The sequence below is a fragment of the Myxine glutinosa genome, chromosome 14 (assembly GCF_964187855.1).
Source record: "Myxine glutinosa chromosome 14, kmMyxGlut1.1, whole genome shotgun sequence".
NCBI classification, from domain to species: domain Eukaryota; kingdom Metazoa; phylum Chordata; class Myxini; order Myxiniformes; family Myxinidae; genus Myxine; species Myxine glutinosa.
Window position 1 is genome coordinate 47850418 of NC_136274.1, and position 20881 is coordinate 47871298.

At 44.7% G+C, this 20881-nt stretch overlaps 1 protein-coding gene across 2 annotated transcripts in view; it reads left to right on the plus strand.

The window, feature by feature from the left end:
* The window catches only part of LOC137439698 (rho GTPase-activating protein 7), a 91357-nt gene that overhangs the window by 22198 nt on the left and 48278 nt on the right, over positions 1-20881 (plus strand). For both annotated transcript variants that reach the window (XM_068135713.2, XM_078768422.1), the window contains exons 3-6: positions 11497-11530; positions 12179-12250; positions 18749-18830; positions 19451-19544. In XM_068135713.2, coding sequence (XP_067991814.2) covers positions 11497-11530; positions 12179-12250; positions 18749-18830; positions 19451-19544 — 282 coding nt within the window. The remainder of the gene's footprint in view (positions 1-11496; positions 11531-12178; positions 12251-18748; positions 18831-19450; positions 19545-20881) is intronic.

A 20881-nucleotide genomic window follows, 5' to 3' on the forward strand; every position in this document is an offset into this window, starting at 1 on the left:
GGGGACGTTGATCATTATGAACAAGCCGGCTAACCATCCACTTTGTACAGTTTATACACCTGGTCTGTGTTGTCAAATCAAGTCGAGACCTCGTTTCCCACATCTGAGGCTTTATTGAAATCTATCTCCACATCTACTCTTTAAGAGAGATGTCTGTCTGTGTGTGTCGCCATTTTTCTCAGAGATGGCTGAACGGATCTTGGTCAAACTTTCAGAGGTTCATCAATGAGTGCCTGGGCGTGTTTTAGGCAAAAAAAAGAAACTTTTTTTTTTTTAAAGATCGTTTTTTTGGAGTTAAAAAAAAAATCGTCCGATAGCGCCTAAATCTTCTTAAAATGAATGACAATTATACACAAGTACACATTCGCATAAATAAATACAAAACAATCACCAGACATTTGAATCTAAATAAATCAAACAATTCCGGAAGTGTACGAAGTTGGTAGTACGGCTTCTTCTTCTTCCTGATCGGCATCACACTTAACTCAGAAACGTGATGAATGCCACATTCACCCACCAGCAGAAATGAACCTCCTTCCTCTCCTGCCTCCCCCCCCGTCCCCTCCCCTTCCCTCCTCCCTCCCCCTTTCCCCTTCCCTCTCCCTCCCCTCCCCTCCTCCTCCTCCCTTCCCCTCCTTCTCCCCCTCCCTCCCCGACCCCGTCCCCCTCCCTCCCCGACCCCGTCCCCCTCCCATAATATAATTCACATTTGCAAACAGAGCTGATCACAAACAGAAATTCCCCTTTTAACGTGACACGGAGAAGGCTTCACTTTATCAAGCACTAGCAGACGTACCCGGCGTTGTCGGGCAGGGGATTGGAAGGAGGGGAGGGGGGAGAAGGGAAGGGGGGTGAGAGGGGGGAAGGTATAGGAGGGGGAGGGGAGAGGGGAGGAGGGGGAGGGGAGAGGGGAGGAGGGAAGGGGAGGAGAGGGGGTGAAGGGGGGGGAAGTGGGGGAAGGGGAGGGAGGGGCAAAGGGAGAGGAGGGGGGAATGGGAGGGGAGGGGTGAGAGAGGGAAGGGGAGGGAAGGGGGCTGGGGGAGAGGAGGGGGAGGGGAGGGGGGGGGAAGACCAGAGAGGAAGGGGGTTCATATATATGCTGGTGGGTGAATGTGGCGTTTATCACGTTTTTGAGTTAAGTATGATGCCGATGAGGCAGAAGAAGAAGCCGTACTACCAACTTCGTACACTTCCGGAATTGTTTGATTGATTTGTATTCAAATGTCTGGTGATTGTTTTGTATTTATGTATGCGAATGTGTAGTTGTATTTAACTGTCATTCATTAAAAAAGATTTAGGCGCTATCGGGCGATTTTTTTTTAAACTCCAAACAAACGATCTTTTTTTTTTAATTTAATTTTTTTTTGGCTTAAAACACTCCCAGGCACTCATTGATGAACCTCTGAAAGTTTGACGAAGATCCGTTCAGCCATCTCTGAGAAAAATGGCGACACACACAGACCAACATGTCTCTTATATTAAAGTGCGGTGCTATGCGCCCGACTTGTTTGCCAAGGAGAGAAGCAACAACGCGGTTAACAAAAAGAGTCTTTATTTGCAAAGCTCAACTATAGCACTGAGGTGTTCGGGGCTGCGTGCCCCGTGTATATCCCGAGGCCACGCCCACCCCTCGGGCGTGGCCGACACCCTCTTGGTGCACGGAATGATGACACCGCGCCAGCACCATCGTGTCCACCACACGCGCCCCCCCCAGAATTCCCGCGCACCTGAAGGGTCAGTTTGCGGGGCAAACGGATGACCCGGCCGAAGCGCCCTCTGGCGGCTGGCGGCGTCTGGGATGCCGGGATGTCATCTGGGATGCCTCTGGCGGCACCTTGGATGGGTGCAGGACCGGGGGGGGGGGGGGGGGGTGGCGTGCCGGCAGGGCCGAGTGGCGCCGGCGGCCCCGCCGCGGGGGCCGAGCCACTGGCGGGGGGTGGTCCACGTCGAGGTGGGCCGGCTTGAGGCGGTCCACGGAAACGCGGTCAGGAGTACCGCCGATGTCGAGGGTGAAGTGTTTCGCCCCGGTCTCCAGCACGCGGAAGGGCCCGTCGTACGGGGGCCGCAGCGGTGTCCGGTGGGCGTCGTGGCAGACGAACACGTACTCCGCTGTGCGAAGCTCCGGGGCGACGTGCGTTGGCGGGCACCAGTGGTGCGCTGTCGGCACCGGGGCGAACCTCCGGGCGGTCTCCTGCAGTGCGGACCTCCTGCGGACCATGGTGCCGTGGAGTCGGGGAGGAACTCGCCCGGCACCCGCAGCGGTTTTTCCGAAGACCAACTCCGCCGCGGATGCACGCAGCTCGTCCTTGGGTGCCGTCCGGAGGCCCAGCAGGACCCAGGGGAGCCTGTCGACCCAGCCGCCGTCGCGGAGGGAGGCCCAGAGCGTGGCCTTCAAGGAGCGGTGGAAGCACTCGCACAGGCCGTTGGCCTGAGGGTGGTAGGCCGTGGTGCGGTGCAGCTGGACGCCGAGCCCCCGTGCGACCACCCCCCAGAGCTCCGAGGTGAACTGGGGGCCGCGGTCGGACGAGATGTCCGAGGGGGCGCCGAACCCGGGCAACCCAGGTGGCGATGAACGCCTGCGCGACATCCGCCACCGTCGTCGCCGCCAAAGGCACGACCTCCGGCCACCGGGTGGTGCGGTCCACCATGGTGAGGACGTGGGTGAAACCCTGCGAGGGGGGCAGAGGTCCCACCAAGTCCACGTCAACGTGGTCGAACCGACGTTCCGGCACCGTGAACGGGGCCAACGGGGCCTGGGTGTGGCGGTGCACCTTTGCGCGCTGGCACGCGAGGCACGTCCTGGTCCAATCGCGGACGGCCTTCCGGAGGCCATGCCAGACGAACTTGTCGGCGACCAGCCTCTGGGAGGCCTTCGTGCCCGGGTGGGACAGGCCGTGGATGGCGTCAAAAACCCGGCGCTGCCAGCCCGCGGGCACGATGGGGCGAGGCCGCCCGAGGGAGACGTCGCACAAGAGGGCCGTGCCTGCGCCGTCGAACGGCACCTCGGTGACGTGAAGGCCTGTGACGGCGGTCCGCAAGGCCTGGACGTCGGTGTCGGCGGTCTGGTCCACCGCCATCCGGGCGTAGTCGATCCTGAGGTGGACCGCGTGGGCGACGGACCGGGAAAGGCAATCCGCCACCGGGTTGTCCTTTCCTGCGACGTGCCGGAAGTCTGTCGTGTACTCGGACACGGCCGAGAGGTGACGCTGCTGCCGGGCCGACCATGGCTCGGCGACCTTGGCCATCGCGAAAACCAGGGGTTTGTGGTCGACGAAGGCCGTGAACGAACGGCCCTCGAGCAGATGGCGGAAGTGCCGGACCGCCAGGTGGAGCCCGAGCAACTCGCGGTCAAAGGTGCTGTACCGGCGTTCGTGCAGGCGAAGCTGCCGGCTGAAAAACGCCAGCGGTTGCCAAGCACCACGCACCCATTGCTCGTGTACCGCGCCCACCACGTAGTCTGACGCGTCGGTGGTGAGGGCGATCGGTGCATCGAGCGCCGGGTGTGCGAGCATGGTGGCGTTAGCCAAGGCGAGCTTCGAGCCCGCGAATGCCGCGTCCATCTGCTCGGTCCAAACAACGTCACATTTGCCCGGCTTCCTCCGGAGGGCCTCGTGCAGGGGGCGCAGGAGCTGGGCGATGCGGGGCAGGAAACGGTGGTAAAAGTTTACCATGCTCAGGAACTCCTGGAGCCCCCTGATCGTGCGGGGGCACGGAAACCCCTTGACCGCCTCCACCATTGCCGGCAAGGGGGTGGCCCCGTGCCTGGTGACGCGGTGCCCCAAAAAGTCGATTTCGGGCGATGCCGAACCGGCACTTGGCGGGGTTGACGATCAGGCCATGCTGGCCCAGGCGTTCGAAGAGCGTGCGGAGGTGGCGGAGGTGCTCTTTGCGGGACGCACTTGCGACGAGGATGTCGTCCAGGAGACGTACACGCAATCCAAGTCGCGCAAGACGCTGTCCATCAATCGTTGGAACGCCTGAGCCGCATTCTTTAAACCGAAGGGCATCCGAAGAAACTCGAAGAGGCCGAATGGTGTAATGACGGCCGTCTTCGGTACGTCCTCCGGTCTGACGGGGACCTGGTGGTACCCGCGGATGAGGTCCACCTTAGAAAATCGGACATTTTCGCCATCCGGGCGGAAAAGTCCTGAATGTGAGGGACCGGGTAGTGGTCGGGGGTGGTGGCATCGTTGAGGCAGCGGTAGTCCCCGTACGGCCGCCATCCCTCGCCGGGCTTCGGCCCGATGTGTAGTGGCGACGCCCAAGCACTCTTGGAGCGCCGTACGATGCCCAGCCGCTCCAGCGTAGCGAACTCCGCCTTTGCCACCGCGAGCTTCGTCGGCTCGAGGCGGCATGCCCGGGCATAGACCGGTGGCCCGACGGTGGGGATGTGATGTTCCACCCCGTGCTTGACGGCTACCACCGAGAAGGTGGGCCGCGTGAGGGCCGGGAAGCTGGCGAGGAGGCGGGTGAACTCGTCCGCTGCCGGGAGCATACAAACCAACCTGGCCGGGATCGGGCCGCTCAGCAAGCCGCTTGGCGAGCCGCTCGGTGAGCCGCTCAGGGAGCTGCCCAACGAACTGCTCAGCGTGCAAGCAAGCGAGCTGAACGTTTCCGCCTGGGCGAGGCACCTGTTCTTTACCTCCACCAACCGCCCATTTGCACACAGGAAATCCGCACCGAGCAATGCCATGGGCACGCTGGCGGTTACGAACGTCCATTGAAAGCGTTGCCCTCCGAACCTCAGGGAGAGGCAGCGCTTCCCGAATGTGCGAATGGGCGTACCGTTGGCTGCAAGCAACGCGGGGCCCCGGCCCGCGGTTCGCTTGTCGGATGTGGAGGCGGGGATAACGCTCACCTGTGCGCCTGTTTCGCAGAGGAAGTGACGCCCGGACAAGGTGTCCGTGACAAACAGGAGGCTGCCGGAATGGCCGACGCTCAGGGCCACTACCGAGCGCCGGCTTTGTAGTTTCCCGACTTGCCGAACGAGCACGGTGGGCAACAATTCCTCGCCTTGTGGCCAAACCTGGCGTGGAAATGGCACCAGGTTTGCGGCGAAGGCGGAGGCCGCGGTTTTCGCAGTGGTGGTGGGCGGGGCATGGCGGCGGCCACGCGGTGTGCATCGGCATCAGCCTCGGGAACCACGAGGTGTACCTGTGCATCAGCCTTGAGATCCGCGACGGCCGCACCGAAGCTCGCCCGCGTCTCACAAGCCGCGAAAAACTTGTCAGCCTCGATGGCCAGCGCGCGGGGTTCCTTTATTTTTGAACCGGCCAACGCGAGGCGTACCTTTGCCGGCAGCTGGCGTAGAAAGAGCGCCCGGAATAAAAAAATCCAGGGCTTTGTCACCCAGTAGCGAAAGCATGTGGTCCATCCGGACCGATGGTCGTGTGTCGCCGAGTTCGGGAAGGTCCAGGAGGCGATCGGCCCGCTCGCACTCCGTGAGGCCGAACGTGGCGATGAGGAGGCGCCTGAGCGCCTCGTACCTGTGGTCGGCCGGTGGGTTCCGCAGGACGGACACGACTCGGGCGGCTGTGCCGGGCCCGAGGGCGGCCATGACGTGGTAATACCGCGTCTCATCTGCCGTTATGCCTCGAAGTCGGAACTGTGCCTCGGCCTGCACAAACCATACTTCTGCCTGAGCTTCCCAAAACTCGGGGAGCTTCACTGCTACCGCGTTGTTCATGGTGCGTTCTGTTGGTCAACGACGGCTGACCAGAGTCGAGGTCACCAGTAAAGTGCGGTGCTATGCGCACGACTTGTTTGCCAAGGAGAGAAGCAACAACGCGGTTAACAAAAAGAGTCTTTATTTGCAAAGCTCAACTATAGCACTGAGGTGCTCGGGGCTGCGCGCCCCGTGTATATCCCGAGGCCACGCCTACCCCTCGGGCGTGGCCGACACCCTCTTGGTGCGCGGAATGATGACACCGCGCCAGCGCCATCGTGTCCACCACAATATAGTAGATAGTAGATGAACACACTTCTCCGTGTCACGTTAAAAGGGGAATTTCTGTTTGTGATCAGCTCTGTTTGCAAATGTGAATTAAAAGTTAAATGAATGATTCAACCTTATGACTGGTCTAACTTGATGTTCGAGTTTTTACACAACAGTTGTGTTGGTTGTCCAAGTCAGTTCTGGTTGAACAGAACAGCAGCACGGAGATAGCCGATCGATCTCACAGGAGCGACCCAGAGATCCCTCACATCCAAGATGTTGTACTCTTGCCTACATGAATCCAGCACCGCACAGTCTTCCATGATGCTTTATCATGTGTGGGCATAGAAGTTTTGATGCAACATAAGAGTTGCATCTTTTCCATCAAACAATCCATCTCTTCTCTTCCCAGTCGGGTGATTTTTTTTGATGGTCTGCCAGATGGACGGTCAGGGTTGGTGCTCCACTTCACGACAGTAGTCCTCACAGTTGATTTTGGGATGGCTCGCATGGTTGGAACTCCATTATGTGTTGACAGGATAATCTGGATGTATGCACACCTGTTGTTTCACCAGCAGGGTGATTCATCAATGTGTGTGCCGTCCCTCGGATGGACATTAAACGTGCGTCCCTTCTGCTGGGATTAGTTGGTGGACGTGAAAGATCCCATGGTGTCCTTCGTGAAGAGCAGGCGTGCTATCGCCGACATCATGAACAAATTCGAAATTCCTGCTCTAACCCACAGGGGCTATTGCATAAGTATTACAGGAACACCTCAATACTCATGCAAGCATTCGGCTTATTGAATTCCAGTCGGAATATTGAATTTCGGAATATTGAATATTGAGTTCCAGTCGGAATATTGAATATTGAATTCCAGTCGGAATATTGAATATTGAATTCCAGTCGGAATATTGAATATTGAATTCCAGTCGGAATATTGAATATTGAATTCCAGTCGGAATATTGAATTTCGGAATATTGAATATTGAATTCCAGTCGGAATATTGAATATTGAATTCCAGTCGGAATATTGAATATTGAATTCCAGTCGGAATATTGAATATTGAATTCCAGTCGGAATATTGAATATTGAATTCCAGTCGGAATATTGAATATTGAATTCCAGTCAGAATATTGAATATTGAATTCCAGTCGGAACATTGAATATTGAATTCCAGTCGGAATATTGAATTTCGGAATATTGAATATTGAATTCCAGTCAGAATATTGAATATTGAATTCCAGTCGGAATATTGAATATTGAATTCCAGTTGGAATATTGAATATTGAATTCCAGTCGGAATATTGAATATTGAATTCCAGTCGGAATATTGAATATTGAATTCCAGTCGGAATATTGAATATTGAATTCCAGTCGGAATATTGCATATTGAATTCCAGTCGGAATATTGAACATTGAATTCCAGTCGGAATATTGAATATTGAATTCCAGTCGGAATATTGAATTTCGGAATATTGAATATTGAATATTGAATTCCAGTCGGAATATTGAATATTGAATTCCAGTCGGAATATTGAATATTGAATTCCAGTCGGAATATTGCATATTGAATTCCAGTCGGAATATTGAACATTGAATTCCAGTCGGAACATTGAATATTGAATTCCAGTCGGAATATTGAATTTCGGAATATTGAATATTGAATTCCAGTCGGAATATTGAATATTGAATTCCAGTCGGAATATTGAATATTGAATTCCAGTCGGAATATTGAACATTGAATTCCAGTCGGAATATTGAATATTGAATTCCAGTCGGCATATTGAATATTGAATTCCAGTCGGAATATTGAATGTTGAATTCCAGTCAGAATATTGAATATTGAATTCCAGTCGGAATATTGAATATTGAATTCCAGTCGGAATATTGAATATTGAATTCCAGTCGGAATATTGAATATTGAATTCCAGTCGGAATATTGAATGTTGAATTCCAGTCGGAATATTGAATATTGAATTCCAGTCGGAATATTGAATATTGAATTCCAGTCGGAATATTGAATATTGAATTCCAGTCGGAATATTGAATATTGAATTCCAGTCGGCATATTGAATATTGAATTCCAGTCGCAATATTGAATATTGAATTCCAGTCGGAATATTGAATATTGAATTCCAGTCGGAATATTGAATATTGAATTCCAGTCGCAATATTGAATATTGAATTCCAGTCGGAATATTGAATATTGAATTCCAGTCGGAATATTGAATATTGAATTCCAGTCGGCATATTGAATATTGAATTCCAGTCGGAATATTGAATATTGAATTCCAGTCGGAATATTGAATATTGAATTCCAGTCGGAATATTGAATATTGAATTCCAGTCGCAATATTGAATATTGAATTCCAGTCGGAATATTGAATTTTGAATTCCAGTCGCAATATTGAATATTGAATTCCAGTCGGAATATTGAATATTGAATTCCAGTCAGAATATTGAATATTGAATTCCAGTCGCAATATTGAATATTGAATTCCAGTCAGAATATTGAATATTGAATTCCAGTCGGAATATTGAATATTGAATTCCAGTCGGAATATTGAATATTGAATTCCAGTCGGAATATTGAATATTGAATTCCAGTCGGAATATTGAATATTGAATTCCAGTCGGAATATTGAATATTGAATTCCAGTCGGAATCTTGAATATTGAATTCCAGTCGGAATCTTGAATCTTGAATTCCAGTCGGAATATTGAATATTGAATTCCAGTCGGAATATTGAATATTGAATTCCAGTCAGAATCTTGAATCTTGAATTCCAGTCGGAATATTGAATATTGAATTCCAGTCGGAATATTGAATATTGAATTCCAGTCGGAATATTGAATATTGAATTCCAGTCGCAATATTGAATATTGAATTCCAGTCGGAATATTGAATATTGAATTCCAGTCGGAATATTGAATATTGAATTCCAGTCGGAATGTTGAATATTGAATTCCAGTCGGAATATTAAATATTGAATTCCAGTCGGAATATTGAATATTGAATTCCAGTCGGAATATTGAATATTGAATTCCAGTCGGAATATTGAATATTGAATTCCAGTCGGAATATTGAATATTGAATTCCAGTCGGAATCTTGAATATTGAATTCCAGTCGGAATCTTGAATATTGAATTCCAGTCGGAATCTTGAATCTTGAATTCCAGTCGGAATATTGAATATTGAATTCCAGTCGGAATATTGAATATTGAATTCCAGTCGGAATCTTGAATCTTGAATTCCAGTCGGAATCTTGAATATTGAATTCCAGTCGGAATATTGAATATTGAATTCCAGTCGGAATCTTGAATCTTGAATTCCAGTCGGAATATTGAATATTGAATTCCAGTCGGAATATTGAATATTGAATTCCAGTCGGAATATTGAATTTCGGAATATTGAATATTGAATTCCAGTCGGCATATTGAATATTGAATTCCAGTCGCAATATTGAATATTGAATTCCAGTCGGAATATTGAATATTGAATTCCAGTCGGAATATTGAATATTGAATTCCAGTCGCAATATTGAATATTGAATTCCAGTCGGAATATTGAATATTGAATTCCAGTCGGAATATTGAATATTGAATTCCAGTCGGCATATTGAATCTTGAATTCCAGTCGGAATATTGAATATTGAATTCCAGTCGGAATATTGAATATTGAATTCCAGTCGGAATATTGAATATTGAATTCCAGTCGCAATATTGAATATTGAATTCCAGTCGGAATATTGAATATTGAATTCCAGTCGCAATATTGAATATTGAATTCCAGTCGGAATATTGAATATTGAATTCCAGTCAGAATATTGAATATTGAATTCCAGTCGCAATATTGAATATTGAATTCCAGTCGGAATATTGAATATTGAATTCCAGTCGGAATATTGAATATTGAATTCCAGTCGGAATATTGAATATTGAATTCCAGTCGGAATATTGAATATTGAATTCCAGTCGGAATATTGAATATTGAATTCCAGTCGGAATGTTGAATATTGAATTCCAGTCGGAATATTAAATATTGAATTCCAGTCGGAATATTGAATATTGAATTCCAGTCGGAATATTGAATATTGAATTCCAGTCGGAATATTGAATATTGAATTCCAGTCGGAATATTGAATATTGAATTCCAGTCGGAATATTGAATATTGAATTCCAGTCGGAATCTTGAATATTGAATTCCAGTCGGAATCTTGAATCTTGAATTCCAGTCGGAATATTGAATATTGAATTCCAGTCGGAATATTGAATATTGAATTCCAGTCGGAATATTGAATATTGAATTCCAGTCGCAATATTGAATATTGAATTCCAGTCGGAATATTGAATATTGAATTCCAGTCGGAATATTGAATATTGAATTCCAGTCGGAATGTTGAATATTGAATTCCAGTCGGAATATTAAATATTGAATTCCAGTCGGAATATTGAATATTGAATTCCAGTCGGAATATTGAATATTGAATTCCAGTCGGAATATTGAATATTGAATTCCAGTCGGAATCTTGAATCTTGAATTCCAGTCGGAATCTTGAATCTTGAATTCCAGTCGGAATCTTGAATATTGAATTCCAGTCGGAATCTTGAATCTTGATTTCCAGTCGGAATATTGAATATTGAATTCCAGTCGGAATCTTGAATCTTGAATTCCAGTCGGAATATTGAATATTGAATTCCAGTCGGAATATTGAATTTCGGAATATTGAATATTGAATTCCAGTCGAATATGCATAACTCTATCAGCAACTTCATTGACACCTTCCTCTGGGACATGATGTCCTGAAACTGAGTAATTCGACTGCTCTCTGAATATATTATGCTCCGTCTCCTGATGATATTCATGGTTGTGCAAGTCAGGCAATTTGCATCCTCTCTGTGGCCAATTCTTACAAGGAACTGGGTGGCCGGCCATGACTCTTGGTAAGATAGTTTACGGCTTTTCCTTCATGCGCATGATTCACAAGGCCATCGATTAAATACCTTCCGTGAAAATGAATGAATATAACTCCTTCTCGCTTCTAGATCAGATCATTGGATGACTCCTAACTGAGGACCTCACTGACTGCTGGAACATCAGATACCTTGATGTTTCATTCGGCGATACAGTTATTACCAAAAAAAAGTGGAGATGAATCAAGATTCCAAAACCAATGTGGCGATGGGTTCCTCAGATGGACGTTAGGCCAGAAGACCCCTCCGCGAGCATGAGTCGTTAATGGACGTAAAAGGTCCCACGGCGGTTTTTGTGGAAGAGTAGGTGAGTTATCTCCGGCGTCCTGAAACAAGTGACAAATTGCTGTCCGAATCACCTATAGTTAGTTGACCCTGCCGAACAGGAAGGTGGGAATAACTGGAGGTAGTAAAGTAGTGGTAGTCGTAGCATTGGCCTGAATAACAGACACCTCAATCACTTCCAGGTTGTCATGTTTTCTCATGTTCAAATTGTGGATACCAAAACCAACCTGACTGCAATGATTTACACAATAAACTCACAAGCTGTTATTTTCATCACTTCTTTTGCACCTGTGTTGCAGAGGCAGCGAAGGGCCTTTGAGAACGAGCAGGAAGGTGAGTTTTCTCGATGCATGTAACTGCGGATGCTTTGTATACAGTGTCGAGCCTCGTGGAGGAGCTATAGAAAATTTATTCTAATGACGTCACATCTCCGAAGGACAAATTAACCAAATGATTTTCCAGCACAGGTTCATAATCCATCAATTAACCGGTATTAGGCCAAAGGGACTTGCCATCTGGGGATCAAATGCCAGACTATTGTAGAACGAGAACGGCACTCTGTCGAGAGCATACCTCCACCTGGTTGGCCATATCACTCAATGGTGAAGAATCACTTAAAAAATTCTACTAGCCGGATCCGGATCCGGATTTCCACCAAAACCTAGTTTCGTCTTTGCCACATATGCTACATCTCTGCCAAATTTTGTCCGAATCCGTCCACAACTTTTTGAGATATTTTGTTGACAAACGGACAGACAGGGGTGAAAACATAACCTCCATCCACCTTTGGTGGTGGAGGTATTCAGACCCTGTGGGTTTTGAAAGAAATTATGACGTCATTTTAATGACTGACAAGTACCCTTTCCTTACCTGTCAAAATCAAACGTTTATGGCTGCAAAACCAATTCACCACAGGTGAGCTTTTAGAAATGACGTGCTGGACGTGATGTCCATTCCTTACCACGTGATTTATACCTGCAGATCCAGAGGGCACAGAGGCCTGCCAGTGGCTCAGAGCGGCGGGATTTCCACAGTATGCGCAGCTCTACACAGGTATTGACACCATAACACTAGGACTACCAACAGAACACTCATTTGCTGTCGAAGTTTGAAATACGCTTTTCAACAAACTTGAGTTCGGTACATAAAACAATTGATAAACTTTAATTACTCGATTTTGTGCATTTGAGCCACAATTGCACAAATGTTGAGCTTGTCCCACTCAGAAGTGATAGGAAGTCTCCTATATTAATGCGGTTATGTCCTAATCCAGACCCGGACTAGAATCCTCACATACATCACGTGACCAGACAGGGGACCTCGTCACTTGAGGTGTGTGAGGACCTATTCCCCAGACAGGAGAGAAAGTCATTCAGTAAAGACTCCCAAACCACATACCCCCCCACCCCCTCCTGCCTCCATTGCCCTCTTCCCAAAATTATACGTAAAGAATCGCACCAAACTGGCACATTTCATATTCATTCGCTAAACGTCCCTAAACTCCTACACCATCCACCTAAACTCCTACACAATCCCCCTAAACTCCTACACCATCCGCCTAAACTCCTACACCATCCCCCTAAACTCCTACACCATCCGCCTAAACTCCTACACCATCCCCCTAAACTCCTACACCATCCGCCTAAACTCCTACACCCTCCCCCTAAACTCCTACACCATCCCCCTAAACTCCTACACCATCCCCCTAAACTCCTGCACCATCCCCCTAAACTCCTACACCATCCGCCTAAACTCCTACACCCTCCCCCTAAACTCCTACACCATCCCCCTAAACTCCTACACCATCCGCCTAAACTCCTACACCCTCCCCCTAAACTCCTACACCCTCCCCCTAAACTCCTACACCATTCCCCTAAACTCCTACACCATCCCCCTAAACTCCTACAGCATCCGCCTAAACTCCTACACCATCCCCCTAAACTCCTACACCATCCGCCTAAACTCCTACACACTCCCCCTAAACTCCTACACCATCCCCCTAAACTCCTACACCATCCCCCTAAACTCCTACACCATCCGCCTAAACTCCTACACCCTCCCCCTAAACTCCTACACCCTCCCCCTAAACTCCTACACCATCCGCCTAAACTCCTACACCATCCCCCTAAACGCCTACACCATCCCCCTAAACTCCTACACCATCCGCCTAAACTCCTACACCCTCCCCCTAAACTCCTACACCATCCCCCTAAACTCCTACACCATCCACCTAAACTCCTACACCATCCCCCTAAACTCCTACACCATCCCCCTAAACTCCTGCACCATTCCCCCCCTAAACTCCTACACCATCCGCCTAAACTCCTACACCATCCCCCTAAACTCCTACACCATCCGCCTAAACTCCTACACCATCCCCCTAAACTCCTACACCATCCGCCTAAACTCCTACACCATCCCCCTAAACTCCTACACCATCCCCCTAAACTCCTACACCATCCGCCTAAACTCCTACACCATCCCCCTAAACTCCTACACCATCTGCCTAAACTCCTACACCATCCCCCTAAACTCCTACACCATCCCCCTAAACTCCTGCACCATCCCCCTAAACTCCTACACCATCCCCCTAAACTCCTACACCATCCCCCTAAACTCCTACACCATCCGCCTAAACTCCTACACCATCCTCCTAAACTCCTACACCATCCCCCTAAACTCCTACACCATCCCCCTAAACTCCTGCACCACCCCCCTAAACTCCTACACCATCCCCCTAAACTCCTGCACCATCCCCCTAAACTCCTACACCATCCCCCTAAACACCTGCACCATCCCCCCTAAACTCCTACACCCTCCCCCTAAACTCCTACATCATCCCCCTAAACTCCTACACCATCCCCCTAAACTCCTACACCATCCCCCTAAACTCCTACACCATCCCCCTAAACTCCTACACCATCCCCCTAAACTCCTACACCATCCCCCTAAACTCCTACACCATCCCCCTAAACTCCTACACCATCTCCCTAAACTCCTACACCATCCCCCTAAACTCCTACACCATCCCCCTAAACTCCTACACCATCCCCCTAAACTCCTACACCATCCCCCTAAACTCCTACACCATCCCCCTAAACTCCTACACCATCCCCCTAAATTCCTACACCATCCCCCTAAACTCCTACACCATCCCCCTAAACTCCTACACCATCCCCCTAAACTCCTACACCATCCCCCTAAACTCCTACACCATCCCCCTAAACTCCTACACCATCCCCCTAAACTCCTACACCATCCCCCTAAACTCCTACACCATCCCCCTAAACTCCTACACCATCCCCCTAAACTCCTACACCATCCCCCTAAACTCCTACACCATCCCCCTAAACTCCTACACCATCCCCCTAAACTCCTACACCATCCCCCTAAACTCCTACACCATCCCCCTAAACTCCTACACCATCCCCCTAAACTGGCCGATCATAAAACGAATTTTGCATTTGTTTGGTTGGAACTAGACATTTCATCTTGGTATATTTGGAGCAGACCTTTCGCAGCATCACCAGCACCCACTACAGTCATATAGAAATTCACCCTCAGTCTGATGAGCCATCAACTGCCCATAAAACAAAGCTTTGATCTCCCAAACCTCATGGCAATCACTAATGCGTTCTCTGATGAAATTGTGACCCTTTTGGATCAAAACTTATGTGGTATGACTCAGAGGCTGTTTTGAGGCCTACACTCAAAGGAGCTTCAGCCTCTTGAGTATTAATGATCAATACGCGGGGAGATCGAAAAGCTCTACTAATGAAAGTCTCGAAATCATCATGGCCTATTTAAAATAAAAAATCCCCCCGCAAAATACATTTAGATACTTTATTATTCACTTTCTGTGCTCATACGTTTGTGCTTCTTGGACTATTGTGAGCATCTCCTCCTTCGTGAAACTTCTTGAATGCCCCTCGTGTCCGCCACTCGCATGATGTGCACACAAAACTGTATCTGCTTCTTCTTCCTGCGTGTGCATTACCAGGCTGTGAGTAGCATCCTTTGCTGAAGTGCAACTGTGCCACTGATGTAGTGCCCCTGTAGTTTAGAGAAGAGATTTGGATTTTGTTGAGAGTGCCGACGATAGCTCACCCCCTGTTTGCGAAGGACACAGTGGGATCTTTAACATCCACCGACTAATGCTGACAGATGAGTTGCCGAGTTTAACGTCCATCTGAGGAACGGTGCCCACATTAATGCCTTACCTGCCTGTGGAACAACAGGGTAGTCGTGATATGAATGAAACACTCGAAATCATCATGGCCTATTTAAAATGAACCATCATGGCCATCATGGCCCCCCCCCCCCCAAAAAAAAACATTTTGTATTTTTATTATCCATTATACAAATACATTTTGTATAATTATTATCCATTATACAAATACATTTTGTATAATTATTATCCATTATACAAATACATTTTGTATAATTATTATCCATTATACGTACATACATTTTGTATAATTATTATCCATTATACGTACATACATTTTATATTTTTATTATCCATTATACATACATTTTGTATTTTTATTATCCATTATACATACATTTTGTATTTTTATTATCCATTATACATACATTTTGTATTTTTATTATCCATTATACATACATTTTGTATTTTTATTATCCATTATACATACATTTTGTATTTTTATTATCTATTATACATACATTTTGTATTTTTATTATCCATTATACATACATTTTGTATTTTTATTAACCATTATACATACATTTTGTATTTTTATTATCTATTATACATACATTTTGTATTTTTATTATCCATTATACATACATTTTGCATATTTATTATCCATTATACATACATTTTGTATTTTTATTATCCATTATACAAATACATTTTATATTTTTATTATCCATTATACATACATTTTGTATTTTTATTATCCATTATACAAATACATTTTGTATTTTTATTATCCATTATACATACATTTTGTATTTTTATTATCCATTATACATACATTTTGTATTTTTATTATCCATTATACAAATACATTTTGTATTTTTATTATCCATTATACATACATTTTGTATTTTTATTATCCATTATACATACATTTTGTATTTTTATTATCCATTATACATACATTTTGTATTTTTATTAACCATTATACATACATTTTGTATTTTTATTATCTATTACACATACATTTTGTATTTTTATTATCCATTATACATACATTTTGCATATTTGTTATCCATTATACATACATTTTGTATTTTTATTATCCATTATACAAATACATTTTATATTTTTATTATCCATTATACATACATTTTGTATTTTTATTATCCATTATACATACATTTTGCATATTTATTATCCATTATACATACATTTTGTATTTTTATTATCCATTATACAAATACATTTTATATTTTTATTATCCATTATACATACATTTTGTATTTTTATTATCCATTATACAAATACATTTTATATTTTTATTATCCATTATACATACATTTTGTATTTTTATTATCCATTATAGAAATACATTTTGTATTTTTATTATCCATTATACATACATTTTGTATTTTTATTATCCATTATACATACATTTTGCATATTTATTATCCATTATACATACATTTTGTATTTTTATTATCCATTATACAAATACATTTTATATTTTTATTAACCATTATACATACATTTTGTATTTTTATTATCCATTATACAAATACATTTTATATTTTTATTATCCATTATACATACATTTTGTATTTTTATTATCCATTATAGAAATACATTTTGTATTTTTATTATCCATTATACAAATACATTTTATATTTTTATTATCCATTATACATACATTTTGTATTTTTATTATCCATTATACAAATACATTTTCTATTTTTATTATCCATTATACAAATACATTTTGTAAAAATCCACTATCCCATTATTATTATCCCATTAAAAATGATGAACAGTTTACATTTTGTATCCCACTGATAGGCCAGATCTACATCCGTACCTGAACCAAAGACGAATCACCTTGTTCTTGTCATTTAACCAACTCATCCACCTAGTTCTGTCATAATCCGTCCACAACTTTTTGAAATATCGTGCTATATATCGTTTTTGACCCTATCACTCAATGGTGAAGAATCACTTCGATATGTTAAAAAAAATTCTCGTATCCAGATCTGGATCTAGATCTTCATCAGAATGCAATGTATTCGTCCTTGTCACACACCCAACCTATCCACCAAGTTTCGTCCGAATCCGTTTATAACTTTTTGAAATATCGTGCTATTTATCATTTCTTTGCCTGATCACTCAATGGTGAAGAATCACTTTTAAAAAATTCTGATCCACATCCGGATCCGATTCGACTCTTCACCAAAAGTTAATCAATTCAACCTTGTTACATAACCAACCTGTCCACCAAGTTTCACCTGAATCCATCCACAACTTTTGAGGATATCGTGCGACATATTGTTTTTTGTCTGTATCATTCAATGGTGAAGAATCACTTTAAAAATTCTCAGATCCGGATCCGGATCTTCACCAAAATTTAATCATTTCGACCTTGTCATACCCCCAACCTATCCACCAAATTTCCTCAGAATCCACCACAACTCACAACAACTGAGATATCCTGTTCACAACCAAACAGACAGGGGTGGAAACATAACCTCCATCCACCTTTGGTGGTGGAGGTATAATAACCATCAATGAGCACTGTGGGGTATTTCATAATGACTTTACTACCTGCCTATCAGTACCATACAGGTTATTGTTTACATCAGCTATATGCTTCACTGTATTTCCATCACACTTACACTCAACCCTTTCTTGTTTTTGATCTCGATAGGCTTCACAAGAACAACAAGAAAAAGAGCAATCAGACATTGCAAACCCTCGCCAGGATGTATTTTCAGTGGTTTTTAAGGCTTTTGTGTTAAAACAAATATGGCGGCCGAACCACGTGACCGATGACGCCATCTTTTTTTTTTCCTAAACTAATTTATTCCTAGATTATGCTCAAGAAATTTCATCTTGATTGGATGAAGTTTTGTACTGGTCGAATTATGACGTCATAATGGAGGCACCTATGACATCATCATTAACATATTTTATTCCCCATGGAGACTTCTTTACAATGAGCCATGTCTCAATTTTTTCTATTCAGCACTTTGCTTTATATAGAGGTGCAAATTTTTTCTTTTTTCCAAGATGGCGGCCGAACCACGTGACATATGACGTCATAATTATCATAAAAAAATTATGCAGGTGGAGTTGCACCTATGGTGTAAATTTCCTGTCAATCGGACCAACGGTTGCAGAGAAAATCATATTTATTCTGTGTGGACAAACAGACAGACAAACAAACAGACTCAAATGCAATACCCTCTCCTCAGGCGAGGGTAACAAGTAACTGGATCTAATCGGATGAAATGTTCCTCTCACAAATATTTTATACTGAATATAAATTGGTAACGTTATGTAGAGTTGTCCTTTTGGTTAATACAATGGGACACAATCTACCCCAACCGTAGATTCCCAGTTTCCTGTGGAACTTTCTGCAGTGAAGGCTGACCATGACTTCCTGGATGATTACTCGTTACGAGCTCTTTGCCGGTGAGTTCACTCGTGGACCCAGTAGACTCGTCATCGGACATTGACGTCACAGAATACCCAATTCATTGTTGAGATCATTCAGTGAATCATGAAAAAAATTTGGCACGTGACTTTAATTAACAGATATTCTGCATACAGTGCATAATACTAAATAGTGTACATGGTGTGCAACGTACAGTATAACTTATGTACAGTGGACCAACAGCATCATGTGTCAGCTCAGAGTACAACATTAAGCTGCACCGTTCCCAATACAATAGATCAGGTGTACAACAGCCTATTCATTATCAAAATGTACACATATGGTAAATATGGAATAGGTTCCCCCCTCCCCCCCCCCTTCCCACGCCTCCTCCCCCCAAGCCCTCTCCCTCCCACACTTCTCCCTGCTCTCAAATGTTGTGTTTGTGCTTCCCCTTCTCTCCCCATCTTGTCTTCTGCTCCCTCTTTTTATATATTTTGTTTGTCTGGTTGATTTGTTTGTGAAATAAATGTTAGCTCTTTCACGAGCCTCGCTTCAGTATACAAAAAAAAAAAAAAGAAAAAAAAAAAGACTTTGCAAACATTTATCATTATTCTAAGTCCTTTAATGTTTTTTTTTGTTTGTTTGTTTTTTGCAGGAGAATTGAAGTCCTCAACAAGCTTTGCAAGAGCAAGCCGAGAGTTAGGAGCCTGTACAAAGACAGAACCATAGAAATGAACTCCCATGGAGAGGTGAGATCAATACAGCACTTGTTGATTGTCTAATCTGATGTAACAATTGATATATCCGATATTGAGGTGAGATGATCAAAGCATACTGTTTATCTCTCTCGATTTGGGTTCACAACCTCCACAAACACCAGCCGAATCCACTCCGTGTGTGTGTGTTTGTGTGTGTATTTTTACCCTGTGCTTGCGAAGCAAACAGGCATTCGGTTGCGTCTGCACATGTGGCGTACATGTTTGCATTTTTAAAATTCATTTTCTCTGCAACCGTTGGTCCGATTGACACGGAATTTTTTACCATAGGAGCGCCTCTGCCTGTACAAGTCTTTATTCATAATTATGACGTCATATGTCACATTATACACACGCCATCTTGGAAAAAGGGTACACCTCTATATCTCCGAAACCGCTCAATGGACAAAATTGAAACATGGCTCATTGTCAAGTACTCTCCATGGGAAATAAGATATGTTGATGATGATGTCATCATTGCCTTCGTTATGATGTCATAATTCGACAAGTATAATGCTTCATCCGATCAGTATGAATTTTTTTTCTCTGCAACTGTTGGTCTGATCGACACAAATTTTTCACCATATGAGCGCCTACTCCTGTATAATATGTTAGTGATAAGTATGACGTCATAAGTAACGTAGTACAGGCGCCACCTTGAAAAAAACCCCAAAACGCTGCACCTTTATATGGCTGAAACTGCTCCTGGAAAAAATTGTAACATGGCTCATTGTAAAGAACTCAGCATGGGGAATAAGTTTTGTTAATGATGACATCATTGGTGCCTTAATTATGACATCATAATTCAACAGGGACAACACTTAGTATGATCAGCTTGAAATTTATTGAGCATGATCTACGCAACAATTATATTAGAGAATATACGTAGATTTATGATGTCATTGCTCACATGATCTGGCAGCCTAATTGGATCAAAGAAAGAAAAAAAACCCATCAAAAACAGAAGAGTTGGCTCGCACTAAGTTGGTTGCACAGGGTAAGTATTGTCGTGTGTCTACCCTGTAGTGAAGGCCTCAGGGCGACAGATGACCAAACAAGCTTTACCTCCAAAGAGTATACCCAACTATGGCGGTATCCTGTGCACGCGCGGGGGGTAGTGGAGGGCAGCGAGGTCCTTACCTGTCCGGACGGACGCGACGGGGGTTATCTGATCCCCACAGACAAATAAACGTACAAGACAAGAAATTGTCGTCCCGCGCTCCCAATATTCCGATGTCTCTTTCAGGCGCTAACAGAACCATGTGCAGCCGTCACCAAGCCAGCACCAAAGAGAGGGAAACTATGCATCTGCTCGCAATAAAACCCAGTGC